The sequence below is a fragment of the Fopius arisanus genome, unplaced genomic scaffold (assembly GCF_000806365.1).
Source record: "Fopius arisanus strain USDA-PBARC FA_bdor unplaced genomic scaffold, ASM80636v1 scaffold00090, whole genome shotgun sequence".
Classification (NCBI taxonomy): Eukaryota; Metazoa; Arthropoda; class Insecta; order Hymenoptera; family Braconidae; genus Fopius; species Fopius arisanus.
In genome coordinates this window covers 29,250-43,079 of record NW_011887829.1, presented here as the reverse complement: position 1 = coordinate 43,079, position 13,830 = coordinate 29,250, and the positions used below count along the sequence as shown (strand labels likewise).

The window sequence follows — 13,830 nt, the reverse complement described above, 5'->3', positions numbered from 1 at the left end:
GATTACCCCCCAGCGAGATCTTCTCCCTTTGATCAAAGTATTATTAAATGCTCTGCCACGCGCACCTGTAACTAGGTAACGAACGCACGATACGGATTGGTCATTACCTTTTTGCAGATTGGATTTATGGGGAGAATTGACAAAAGAAAAATTTCATAAAGAAAGAGGGAGGGCTAAAGAAGCTTTGTTATAATGCACTATTGCGACATTAATTGAGAATTTATATATAGCAAATACATGGTACCATACATGAAATTTGAAAACATCAAAGATGAACGGCCATCTCTCCATCTATGGTTGTCTCCCCTTATAATCTCTCACGTGGAAAATAATGCCGAAGAGCTTCAACCAGTTCGTTCACGGAGTTTCTTGATTGGACATTTTTTTAACCTGTTACAGCGGTGGTTGGTAGTAGAAGGGTGAGATCACTTGGAGGAGAATAATATTGAGAATTGTAGGAGATATACGAGGGACTCATTGCCATGACTACAACTGGAGCTCAGTACGCTTTAACAGCAGCCACAACAGCCAGCCATGGCGGGGGTAATTCGACGATTGTGAAGACGGAGAGCAAACCAAGTCTTGTTGTTGTCACAACTTCGAGTACAAGTGCTAGTGCTAGTGCTGCACAAACCCAAGGCACCAGGAGTCAACTCATTACTGTTGTAACTAGTCCCGATCCATCTAATCTATCCAATAGTAATAATCTCCAACCCATCCAGGTTCGTTGTAATTTCTTGCTAGAAGTTAATTTCTAAATCATCAATGCATTATTTCTCATAAAATTATTGTTTTTTTTTTCTCTTATATTAATGATTTTTCAATTTTTTAGAATTTTTACCATTGAAGTAGTCCATAACTATGGAAATCAATACCTCATATCTTTCCCTACTGCGTAAACAGCATGATGAAAGTTGAAAATCTACAAGAATTAAATAGTGATTCTCATCGTAATCATTGTATTGAATTACATTGGCAGCTGGTGGTGCAAGATCCTTTGGAAACAGCTGCAGATTCATCAAATGGCTCATCAGGTACAGCAGCTCACGTAACAGCACAAGTGGTGGTCAATACAACTCATTCGGGACAACATACTCTCATTGATTCGGACGTTGCTTCAACATCGACCGGGACAATCGTCAGTGGATCACCTCATTATATTACAGTAACAGGTGAAAATTGATCATCTTTATTTGGAATTTTTCTTGTGGCAATTGAATGCCATTGTTGGACAATTCATTATTATCATTTATTTTTATGATTATTTTAGTAAAAAAAAAAAATCTTAATAATATAAATGATGTTGTGTTATGTCCTAGTGTCTGGTGACGCCGAAGCTGTGGGGTCTGAATCGGCATCCCATCCAACTTATGTTCAATACGTCCAGGGAGATGGTTCCACTTATAATCTCGCTAATGGAGAGATGTAAGCAGCAGTTAATCTTTATAAAATGCAACATAGGTTGATCATATTAAAATGGAAGAATTAATTGATTAAATTTTCAGGACATATCCAGTGTACGCTGTCGGTGAGGCAGGAGCCATGTACACTCCGGCCTCGAGTCAGTACTACACATCAGCAACGACACCAGTCACTTATGCACAAGTAATTCCAACTCCTCCATAATAATAATAATAATAATAATGAATAATTAATAATGAATAAAAAAATGCTGTAATAAATGGAAAAAATAAATATTAATAATGATTTTTAATGAGGTTTCTGGACAGGGCTCTAACACAACGACGAACCAGCTCCTCTCCCAAGGCAACGGCACGTACCTTATACAGCAGAGCGTAGTCGATGGAGATCCAACAACCCATGCGTTAATATCAGCAGCAACAGCTCGAGCAAGTCCCCAGACAGAGAGTGCAGTAAGTAATGAAATTTTTTCTATTTCACCCATGCCCTCGATCTTCCATCTCTGGTTATGCTTTGTGAATGTCAAAAATTAACAGCATCGAACGAATATGAATGAAACAATTGGCTATTTTGACCAGGATGCTGTGGTTAGCGGGGGTGGAGGGGCATACCTAATCAGTGGTAATGCTGGAGGGACTGCTATCAACGTGGATGAGACTGCCACAGCGGCCAACATGACGCATGCCACTAGAGTCTCGCAAGCCACCGTAAGATCCTCTTCATATCCGTATCTTCCATCTTTTCTTCAATTAATCTACTTAGACTGTGTACTTTCTTTCCACTATTAACATTTATTTATCATATATCATTGGCTTGTCACATATCCAATTATTCGATTTATTATTATTATTATTATTATTAAATTATTAATTTTATTTACACATAATTATTATTCATTTTTTGAAATAATATTTCAAAGAAGTAAATCTATTTCTATAGGAAAATATTATAATTTCAGAGCACTCATTAAAAAAATTGAACGTTTGTAGCCGGCATTAATTGCTGCAGTGTCATTAAAGGCTGCGTGTAATTTATAATGAGATAAATTAATATGGAAAAAAATATGAAAATTTAGGTGCAATGGCTGCTGGAGAATTATGAAACAGCCGATGGTGTATCTCTGCCGCGATCCACCCTCTACAATCACTACCTACGCCACTGTTCGGAAAATAAATTGGATCCAGTAAATGCAGCTAGTTTTGGAAAATTGATTCGTTCAGTATTCTTAGGATTGAGAACACGACGTCTTGGCACACGGGGCAACTCCAAATACCATTACTATGGGATCCGAGTAAAGCCAAATTCACCGCTTATAATGTTGAACGAGGACGGTACATGCCGCCCGCAAGCACCCACTAACAATCAAACAAAACGCTTCAAGTTCTCCAATCAAAAGCAAGAGTCATCGTATGAAAATAATAGCCACGGAAGTGTCAACATAACATCGAACACAACAAGCCCTCAGTATCATCAGTACTTGGGTGAAGCGAGCGGTGCAATTCCTGAATTTCCAGAAATTGTTGTAAGTCACAGCTCCTCCCTTCCCGAGGATTGTACCCTTGAGGATATTGATACCTTCAGAAGTATCTACCGAGAGCACTGTGAGGCATTCCTCGATGCAGTGCTCAATTTCGAGTTTGGTACTGTTGAGAGCCTGTGGAGAGAGTTCTGGCGCAGCCAAGATAACAATAATGGTGACGAATGCGAGGAGGAAAAATATCTATCCAAGACAAAACTCTATCAGATGTCCAAGTGTCGCGAGGTCCAAGAGTTCATAAAAACTGTCGACTATACGTTCTACCAGAATTTAGTTGAAGTGCTGATGCCTGATGTATTGCGACCCATTCCCAGCACTCTGACCCAATCTATAAGGAACTTTGCCAAGGGCCTCGAGAGCTGGCTTACCACTGCTATGAATGACTGTCCCGAGGAAATGATGCAAATTAAATTAACAGCTGTATCTGCATTTGCTCAGACACTCAGGCGTTACACATCCCTTAATCATTTGGCTCAAGCTGCTAGAGCTGTCCTCCAGAATTCTAGTCAAATTAATCAGATGCTAGCCGATCTCAATCGAGTGGACTTTCATAATGTTCAGGAACAGGCCTCATGGGTTTGTCAGTGTGACTATACCGTTGTTCAGCGTTTAGAAGCTGATTTCAAAATGACATTGCAGCAACAAAATTCACTAGAACAGTGGGCAGTTTGGTTAAAGAGTGTTGTTACACAAGTACTCAAACCTTACGAAGGAAAAACAACATTCGCTAAGGCAGCACGACAATTTCTCCTCAAATGGTCATTCTATAGTTCAATGGTGATTCGTGACTTGACACTCAGGAGTGCTGCAAGCTTTGGATCATTTCATCTAATTCGATTACTCTACGATGAATACATGTTTTATTTAATTGAGCATCAAGTTGCTGTTGCAACTGGTACAACTCCAATTGCTGTTATGGGAGATAAGAATCAAACTTGTCAAATGCTCAACACCTTTGGCACAACTTCGAACGGAGGTAAGCCAAAAACATTTATCCATTAAGAGAAGCACAATACCAAATTAGTTGAGCTTTCAATTGAGTTTTCGAAGAATCTTGCTGAATCTACGAGAGTTAGCCAAATATTCACAAAAAAATATATTTTTGCCTATATTTCGCGTTGTGGACAATTCATCACAAGGTATTATAGCTATCGTGCTTCAGTTTTAAGATATTTGTCGAAAACTAAAGTATCATGATAAAATAAAAATAAACCTGGTCATCTTCAAAGAGTAAGAGAGAGAAAAACTACTCAATTTTACATGTTCAAGATGCGCCGAGCCCCGAAACACAAAAACGCATGAAAATGAGCTAACTGAGAGCGGATGGACTGTAGATTAGGTTAAAAAAATCAACAAACGAGAAAGTACATCTCTCTCAACGCAGAACAATTTAAAGTCATGCAGGCCTATCAAGTGTTGAATTTAGTTCAATATAAAATTATTATTTTTGATATAAATGAAGCGACAAAACAAACGAAGAGAATGTGAAATCGAATGGCAGACTACGTAAATGAGAATTTATCACCTATACGGGGCTCATCCCGCATTATCGCGCATAAAATTAATCAGTCGTAAATTTATGGGCTAAATACAGGTGATAAATTGTTTCTGGATTAGTCTGGTTAGTAATAATAGATGAATGGAAAAATTTCAACAGATATGTCTCTACAAAATAATAAGAAAAAAATTAGTAAATAAATGAATGATTATAAAAAAATTTGTACGGAAATTGATATTTCTGTCGATTTAAGTTAAAAGCCAGGTCTCATACAATATTTCCTCATTTACGAGGAATAATAACATTTTTGTGGGTATATTATAAAAAAAAAAAAAAACCAAAAAAAAATCATTCTATCCCCGTGTTCATTATTTATTATGAGTCAAGTCTGTTGGATTTTTTCACATCTAAATATCTAGTCAGTTTTCTTATTATTGAGATAAAAATTGTCCGAGTTATTTGAATCAGGCAAAGAACCAAAAATAAGGGGAGATTAAGCAATGTTGATATACGCAAGGTAATTAACGAAAAATTGAATAATATATAAAGAAATTGTCTTCATTGGAGTGATTTTTATTCACCCGTCCCTGCACAAATTGTGAATTGAAGTGTTGTTGACCAATGCACTTGCCCATTGATCTATTGCAATATGCAAATGGATTATTACGAATACAAGGGTCACGAATAGATTTAGATAGCTCATTAATTGCTGGTGTACGTATACTTAGTAATAGAATTAACAGAATTTATTGGCCAAGATTGATCGAGTAATTCAATGTTATTCAAGTAAAGTTTTTTTTTTTTTTTTTTTTTTAACACCAATTTCTGATATCTCGAGATCGGCTTAGTGAAATTGAATAATTTTGTTTTTGTTCATCTTGAAAATAATTTTGCTAGTTTTAACAATTGATTGAAAAGTGTCAAAATTGGACAGTCTATTCGAGAGATATTATGGATTGAGAAATGGCATTTTGCCTCGCGTACAATTAATTGATGCTTTTTGAGTTTCTCGAAATAGAATTCCTTCGAGTTTAATACTGTCCATAAGTAATAACAGAACAGAAGGATATTCTATGTTCGACAAACAAGCACTATAGGTATAACGCATGTGTTTGGTTAAATTTAGGGTATAATCAGTGTTTAGTGTATCAATTTCAATCGATACCGAGTGGTTCATTTATAGTTATCATGATCATCACGTATCATTGAATTTATTGAAAATGTTATGAACTCACTGAAATTTAAATTCTGCAGAAAATCCAATTGAAAAATATTCAATATAACATATGCAGAGAAGAAACTAATAGTTTATTATTTCACCATATAAATTATTTTATTTATTCCTGGGGATGAATTTTATCAGATATTTTCTGTATAAAATGTCTCAATAGAATAATTTATATGAATATGTGTGAAATTCTATTCACTTTTTTTTTTTCAATTAATCTTTTGTATTGAGCATTCCAATGAAAAATTCATTGAATTTCTAGAAAAATTTTTCATCAATACAGTTATATAATGTATCGAACAATAAACACTACAGGTGGTGGATCAAACGGAAGGAGCACGTAGAATAATCAGTGATATTACAGTGATTAAACAGTTCATTGTGCAATTGCTTACTGCTCTTTAGTTACAACGAATGAATATTGCTGTGGAGAACTTGAAAGAAGTGGCTCCGCATGAATTCTGAAATAATGAAAAGACTGATTATTGTGACCATGAAAAATCCAAAAACAAAATTCAGGATATTTATTTTATTTTATTTAACTTAAATCCTTAATTTTTAGTGTGAAATTAATTTTTCTTCAACTCCTATGGACGTTTGAATGTTTTAGAATTTCCATCAGACACTCGACTAGTCAGCTAATTAAGGCATAATGACAGACAGTCTCTCCTATAGGTAAATCAAAGTATCATAATAATTCGAATGAGTCAAGTAGACAGCACAGGGATATTTCCATAATTATAATGAGCTTATGAGTGTAAAGAAGATAAAGAACTATTGATACCTAAGTGTACCTAATACATATGACAATTGCGTATTTTACTAGTGAAACATAAAATTTTACCGATTAATTTGAGTACATTGGATATTTAATGAGAAGTATGTGCTCCACATTCCGTATGGAAAAAAAAATTCTCAAGTTATTTGTAATAATGATTTTCAATAGGCACATAGCTTCATCCTAAGCTATTCTCATGAATTAATGTCGCTTAAAATGCAATATTTAATAAACGAGAAACATTGGTGGAGTAAAAATGTTTATTCAAGGAGGAAGTGGAGTAGACGATATTTTGGACATCTTCATTAGTACAAATAAGAGAATTATCATGGGAATTTTAATTTTGTAAGCTCACTTATTGCTTTTCAATTGTCAATCTATATTTCTGAAATCCAATACTTGGTAGCAATAAAATTGATCCTTCCATTATCCTTGATTCCCGGAAACTGTTCAAACTTTCTGCCAACTCTCATTCTTCTCTACTACACAGAGTTTTTTATAAAAATTTCACGGACACCAATAAATTCAGAGCTGTTCGTTTAAATGAATCTAACCACAAATGGAATTACGATGAAAGAAAAAATGACCTTAATTCATGAGAAAAGTCTCATTGTGATGATGTAGCGATGATTTCCATGATTGAATACAATAAAAATTCAATTCCTCAACTCATAATGCATCGTTTTAGCCTTCCAAGAAGAAGAAATAATTTAAAAACAACAACACTAATGAGAACAACAATGACTCTATGTTGATTAAAAATCCACTTGATCAGCTAATTGAATGAATAAGATCAGATATACTTAATAAAATTATCACTTTTACAGTGTACAGCGTACAGCGTAGGAAAGAATAAGGAATATTTTAATACAGTTTAATAAGTGGTCGGATTGAGTAATAGAATTATTATCCACTTGCATAGAATTATTTTTATCAAACACAAAACCAAATGTGCAGCTCAAAATTTAGCCATCAGTGGCATATTGAAATGCTGAGAAGTAAATAAATAAAATTGAATGTAATTTACACTTAATTCAAAACAAATGTAAGAAAAATGTTGTGAAACTCGTGTGAATGTGAGTATTGCAACATCATAAGATCGTATGTTAAACAAATATACGTTTACAAATGCAACACTTGAGTTTGATCAATTCTTCTTTGGATGCCCACGGACAATTGATGAAATGGATAATTGAAAGTAAATTAATCTCAAATCAATCACCGCGTCAGCAATGGCAAAAGTCATTATTTCAAAGTGAGAAAATAACATAAAATTCATGTAAAATCGAAATTACGATTTCTTCCAAACACGCCTGAAAATAATAGTTGTATTTAAGGGTTCGGCTCAGGATTATATTTAATAAACTCTTTCAAGTATATTCACGTATGAATATTTTATTACTACATCAATCCTCAAAGTTCTGAATTAAGTTTCTACCTCACTTATTAATTATATAACCAGTAATTTTCCTTTGAATATCCAGAGTTTCGTCACATCACTCCGATGACACATTATGCAAATATTTATTTTGTCAATTGCCCATTGAAATCACGGAAAGAGTCAATTGTGTGAAAATTTCAATGTTTTAAGAATTTATATCTGTGATTATTCTTCATAGATGAGAGAATGTGAGAAAAAAAAAAAAGTAAAAACTAAGTGGAGCTATATTACAACTGCATTTGTCAGTAAAGTGACGAAACAAAAGAAAAACTGTGATTGAGTGATGAAATAGAATTAATCGATCCATTCTTGTCTCGTGTGTATTATTTTTCGTCATCCAATTACGGCAAACATTTGTAATGAATGATAATTCCCTTACTCTCAACAAATATTGTATTCTCTGTATGTGGTTTGACTTTGAATGCTTTTACTCATTCACCCCAAAAATAATTGATGCAATGGAAAAAATTCGAAATTAATTTTCAACTCATATATACGAATTTAAGAATTCAACAAGATGGAAAATTTTTAATTGGACCTTTTGAGTAACTCTTTACTTTTTTACCTAAAAAAAAAAAAAAAAGTCATAGAAAAAAATTCACCATCTCCTTCAGATTTCAAAATATCCACGAAAAATTGATCCGAAACCTTTGAAATACGATAAATAAAGTGTTATATGTTTTTCCTAAATGTCTGAAGAGTTAATGAAAATATGGAAATTTTGGCGTGAAAATTTTGATAGGTTGCGTTTTGCTGTACAAAAAAACTCGATAGAAAACATTTTTCCTCCCTAATTGAAGAAAAAGCGAGCAGAGGTCGAAATAGTAGGATAGCCCATTTATTGGTCAGGCTTTTCAACTTTAATCTTTACTTCAATTTTCTGATTTGCCTCGTCATTGGTAATCTCATCATTCCCCTTGTCTTTAATTAGCTTGGTATCATTTCTGAAGCGATCATAACGCGAGTCCTCGTCGTCACTGGATTTGCCAGGCTCTGCTTCTCTGAGTATATCTCCTAGGTCCTTGTCCACATCGTCCCACAATTTATCCCCATCGCCATCGTCATCCTCGTCTTCGTTTGGTTGAGCCTCTGGTATTGGTACTGGTTCATCAGTATTATCTTTTTGTTGATTGACCTGGCAAATATCGTTCGAAATTTCAACTGTACTTGAGGTTATTTGCTCTTTAATTGGACTCTGCTGGCAATTAGGTGACTCTTTTGAAGGTTCTGCTGGTACTAGCACTTCTGCAGTTTTGTTGTTCACTGTGGAAGATGTTTGCAAATGGATACGCTCTGCCTGACGGCGAAGAGCCTTATCGTCATTATCCCTGACGTATCGTTTTAGATGACTTCTAGTTGAACAATGCAGAGCTACAGCCCTCTCGGAATTCTCATTTCGAGGCAGATAGACCTTGCACAGCTCGCAAAATTGAACTTCAACTCGTTTTATGTACTCTGCCCCAACTTTGATCATTTGCTTTGTTTTCGCTTTCTTGGGCTCCACCTCTTGGCTCGTTTCATCCTTCTTTTTTTTCTCAGCTAATTCCTCGCCCTCTTCAGCTAGAAATTCCATATTCATTCCCTTATTTTATTGTACTAGTTGAGTCATATGTAGGTAATATATAAGCTATAAATCATGGATTAATTACCGTCAACATCACCCACAGAATCCAGTGTCATGAAGTTATCGAGGTTAACTTCCTTGTCGTCTTCTTCAGGGGCACTAGAGTCACCCTCAGCTTCACCATTTTCTTTTCTATCGTCAGAGTTTTTTCGCTGTAAAACAATTTGAAAATTAGCATTTTCTCCACGGTTAATGCCGTTTTTTTTTTCTCAGATCAATCATGACTGAAAAAATAGAAGAAACGTATATAATGACTCACTAATTGTGCTTTAATGTGATCGAGAGAGGCTACATGCGTCTCATAAAGCATGGGAGATCGCAGCTGTATCCGGCATATCCTACAGAAAGGGGTAAGGAATCTCTTCATCTGTCTATGGGAATCAGAGAGATGATGAATTGCTTTTAAAGAGCGATAATTGAGCTTGCAAATTTGACAGAACATAGTGCGTGATGGGAGGGTGCCTCGCTCTTCATCCTTCTCCTCGAGCCTCCGTTGCTCCTGCCTCTGGACAACACGCATTCTAGCTATATTGGCCTTGTGACGTGCAGCAATTCGTCTCATTGCGGTATTGTGACGCCCTGAGTACAAGTGAAGGGAGTATTCCTTGAAGGTTGAGCTTCTGTGAGGGCAGTGAGGACACTGGAGCTTAGTGAAACGTTTTCCACGGGCCCGAGGTTCATCAGATTCCTCCTCCCCCTTGCCCTCCTGCACCTCCTCTTCCTCCACCTCCTCTTCGTCTTCCTCATTCTGCAATTTTTTCAATCAAATAGAATTATTATTTGAAGTAATAATTTTATAAATTTATTCATTTAGTCTCACCTCCTGCTTCACATCGTCATCGCCCCCCTCTTTCTCAGTGTCCTTCTCCACTTCCTGACCGGCATTACTCCTGCGCTCCACCTTCTCCTTTTTTTCCCTTGCCTTGGCCTCCTTTATCTTCTTTTCCTTGGGCTCCTCATCCTCTTCCTGCTCCATCTGCATCCGCAAAAGTTTAAACTATAAAGGCTACTCCATTTTATTTCCTCCAACAGAGATAAAATAAAAAAGACAAAAAAAGAAAAGAAAAAAAAAATTCAAACGATTTTCACCTTCTCCTCCTCATCCCAGACCTCTTCCTCAGCATTCTTCTCTTCATCATCCTCATCAGAAAATTCCGCATTAATGGCCTTGGCCAATTCTCTATCCTTGTCCTTCATGGTACCCCCTCCCTCCTTTTTACTCCCGGATATCCTAGACGGACCGCTGCTGAATGGCACAGCAATGTATATTGCATTCAAATAATTAATAATCCCTCCTCTCCTCATCACCCTCATCATAAATTCCCAAATCATCTAAAAATCTCGTACAACAATCAATGCAATTCCTGCAATATCTCAATATCTCGCACGTATGTCAACATGTGACGTGCATATCATCGAGTACCCAAAAAGCCTAGACAATAAGCAAAGTAGAAAAATCCTCCTCAATCCCTCCTCAATCCCTCCTCATTCCCTCCTCATTTACCCCTGCCTCTCGGCATTTTCTCCAACAAACATCGCAGCCAGTAGAAATTCACTCATCGTTCGACAAATTTTATTTTCTATTCACTCATCAAACTTAATCCTTAACATTTTTTAATGATTTTTAATGATTTTTTATTTTTTTCGTTTTTGGAAATGATATTAAATTACCTCCTACGCATTTTGGTGGTCATGCGAACTCGCTGAATGTAGTCACGTGAGCGTGATGTCAACAGCTTCCTCCGATAGTCGATTGCAGTTGTCAAATTACGTTTACGTGCCAATAAATCAGTACGTGAACGAAAATTATTACCTCTAGCACGTGTCGATGCACGACCACGATAATTGGTTTGTTGGGATACTCTACCACGATTTGTACTGACATAACGTTGATTTGGTGGTGGCATGTCACTGATACGAGGCGGTGGAGGGGCTGGATAACTCCTGGATGCTGACGTGTGACGTTCATCATTACGATGATAGGATCTATCACTCTGCCTTTTGTCGTCGTATACAGCTGAAGATGAGCGTTTTGTTTCGTAGGATGAGGCTGAGCCACCGTATGGGTATCTCTGCGAACTGCTACCTTCACCCTGCCAAATCAAATTCAATTTTCTCGGGCCCAACAATTTCTTTTTTATTTATTTATTTTTTGTTTTTGGTTTTTATTCGTTTGTTCTCTTATTTAGATAGATGATTTTTTTTATCATTGCAGTCCTCTCTTGACCCATTATGAACTTTCATTACCGCTTATTTAGGCGTAGTCCACCTTTCCCTCGTTTGCTAATTTTCATGCAAAGGATTTTGAGCTTGGAATTTTCACAATGGAAAAATAAAGGTTAGAACGTTGATTTCGTGGCTTTCGTTGAGTTTTGGGAAAGGTTTTTCGCGTATGTCATTATTTACTTTATATTTGCTCATCTTTTTGGTTGTTTTCACCAGTTTGGGGTGATTTATTCACCCTATCATTTAAAACCATTTATTATGGATACGCGATTTGAGCTGTTGGTTGATTCCTGATTATTTGTGGGGGTAGAAGAGACCTTTTGTCTGGCCATCGTATTTTAGATTGATTTTTGATATATGTGTTTCTAAGGTCAGCGATTTATTTGAGGCCTTGGTGCTCTGACGAGGAAAAAAGAATGGGCGCACTAGCTGCTGGCCTCGCGATGCTTGAAAGGAAAGTTTTAAATAACATGAGTTGGTATTTTTTTTGCTCAGCAATGGGGCATTTTCTGGAGTTTGGCCCACTGGTTTGTGGGCTGTGGGCATTTGTCAGTTTTTCAATTTTATTTTTTAAATATTTTCCAGTGGTTATTAGGAAAACTTACCTGGTAGGTGTCATTTCGGGCGCGCTTGCGACTGGCTTCACTGGAGGATCTGTGCTCATCTCGTGTTGAGTATGTCTGATCCTGTTTGTACCATTACAAATTGCACATCATCATCATTAATATTTTGGGCAGTCTATTAAAAATTACTAATTTGCTGAAATTTTAGATATTATTTACTCGTGGACGTTTATAGCTGTTGGAATGATCCCCCCGACCACCTCTGCTGCCATAACGGTCAGATCCACCGCTGGAATTATTGTACTTGCTGCGGGATTCATAACCACCGCCAGAGTACTTATTGAATCTGCTACCCCTTGACGATGAAAAGCCACCCCCCCGACTACCACCTCCGCCACTTCCACTTGCGTTTCCACTCCATTCGCCACCCCCTCGACCTCTGTAGGAGTTGCCACCACCACCGCCACCGCCACCGCCGCCACCGCCGCCACCGCCGCCGCCACCTCCACCTCCACCCCCGCGCGTGTTGAAACCCCTTCCCCGAGAGCTCATTTCAGATCTATAACTATGCAAAAGCAAATTATCTATATTGCACCCTCATTATTAATCCTCTTTATTCCTGAATTATTGTTGTATCAGAATAACAATTTGGACGCCAATTTAATAATGTATGTGCACTAGTTCAAGGATAACCTTTAAAATGTCAACTGACAACGAGCATAAAATTATTATTAAATCTCTTCAATCCTAAATAAAATGTGTCACCCCATTTACATCACCTCTCTCCTCGTGCAAAAACTCATTGATTCCTGATAATTGTGGAGAATGCACTTTTGGGGATGAGAAAATCATCATGACCTCGTAAAATCAATAGCCCCACACGCGCCCATCTTAAGTAGCATCGAAAAACAACTCTGATAAATAAATTTATCAAATAATAAACTCACGTGCGATTGTAAGTATCTCCAGCTCGCTGATTATTTACCGAATTGTTGATGAATCAATAACACTTGGTTGGCAAAAACTTGATATATTTTATTGAAAAATAAAAATAAACTCGTTGGTGGAAAAGGAAAATGTCGCCAGTCGTTCAATTCACCAGGCGAAATGTCGCAGCCGCGGAGCGTTGACTTTAGCTTTGGCGTCTCCTCTCCCGGTATGTCTGCCTTCGTCTCACCGTGTCCCTACTGGTTACATTCTCAACTGAGGAGCAAGAGAACACATTTTACCCTGAACCGGAAGTGAATTATGAGGAATCAGGTAATGAACCAATTCAAATTTGAAGCCATCCATTTGTCGGCTCAGTGAAAAACATTTTCATTTTTCATGATATCATCGAATTGTTGAGGATGAAAGATTGAATATGAATAACTCCGAAATATACATATCTAGCAGATAAGTGTATAGCACCTCCAGATGGAGATATCATAGTATATTTATATGAGAAGATGATTAATGAATAACTATGGAAACATCAATCATCATTCTCATAAAACATTTGCAAATGGATTTG

At 36.7% G+C, this 13,830-nt stretch overlaps 2 protein-coding genes across 4 annotated transcripts; one reads left to right on the top strand and one right to left on the bottom strand.

The window, feature by feature from the left end:
- The first annotated feature begins 237 nt into the window (after positions 1-237).
- Positions 238-8,109, top strand: Rfx (regulatory transcription factor Rfx). The gene is made up of 9 exons (XM_011311589.1): positions 238-351; positions 459-722; positions 980-1,172; positions 1,320-1,425; positions 1,506-1,605; positions 1,719-1,874; positions 2,001-2,129; positions 2,498-3,935; positions 4,229-8,109. The coding sequence occupies exons 1-9, from the start codon at positions 238-240 to the stop codon at positions 4,270-4,272; spliced, it is 2,544 nt and encodes an 847-aa protein (XP_011309891.1). The 3' UTR covers positions 4,273-8,109.
- Ciz1 (Ciz1 zinc finger protein) lies at positions 7,843-13,514 on the bottom strand. 3 transcript variants are annotated; one of them, XM_011311508.1, is made up of 9 exons: positions 13,265-13,514; positions 12,537-12,882; positions 12,360-12,440; positions 11,200-11,621; positions 10,618-10,774; positions 10,349-10,504; positions 9,788-10,276; positions 9,554-9,680; positions 7,843-9,464 (listed from the first exon to the last, which is right to left on the bottom strand). In XM_011311508.1, exons 2-9 carry the CDS (start codon positions 12,867-12,869, stop codon positions 8,743-8,745), a joined length of 2,487 nt encoding a protein of 828 aa, XP_011309810.1. In that variant the 5' UTR covers positions 12,870-12,882; positions 13,265-13,514; the 3' UTR covers positions 7,843-8,742. The 3 variants fall into 3 exon arrangements, with proteins under 3 accessions (XP_011309810.1, XP_011309812.1, XP_011309811.1); XM_011311510.1 differs by having other exon boundaries at positions 10,618-10,771; XM_011311509.1 differs by having other exon boundaries at positions 12,537-12,876.
- Positions 13,515-13,830: the final 316 nt, after the last annotated feature.

Bases quoted from the DNA above. Each gene is read 5' to 3' on its own strand.
- Rfx (XM_011311589.1), top strand. From the start codon at position 238: ATGGTACCATACATGAAATTTGAAAACATCAAAGATGAACGGCCATCT. The intron at 1,606-1,718 runs GTAATTCCAACT...ATTTTTAATGAG, and splicing joins CACCAGTCACTTATGCACAA to GTTTCTGGACAGGGCTCTAA. The intron at 1,875-2,000 runs GTAAGTAATGAA...TATTTTGACCAG, and splicing joins GTCCCCAGACAGAGAGTGCA to GATGCTGTGGTTAGCGGGGG.
- Ciz1 (XM_011311508.1), bottom strand. From the start codon at position 12,869: ATGAGCTCTCGGGGAAGGGGTTTCAACACGCGCGGGGGTGGAGGTGGA. The intron at 10,505-10,617 runs GTGAAAATCGTT...TTGCGGATGCAG, and splicing joins TCTGGGATGAGGAGGAGAAG to ATGGAGCAGGAAGAGGATGA. The intron at 9,465-9,553 runs GTAATTAATCCA...TGGAATTTCTAG, and splicing joins TTCTGTGGGTGATGTTGACG to CTGAAGAGGGCGAGGAATTA.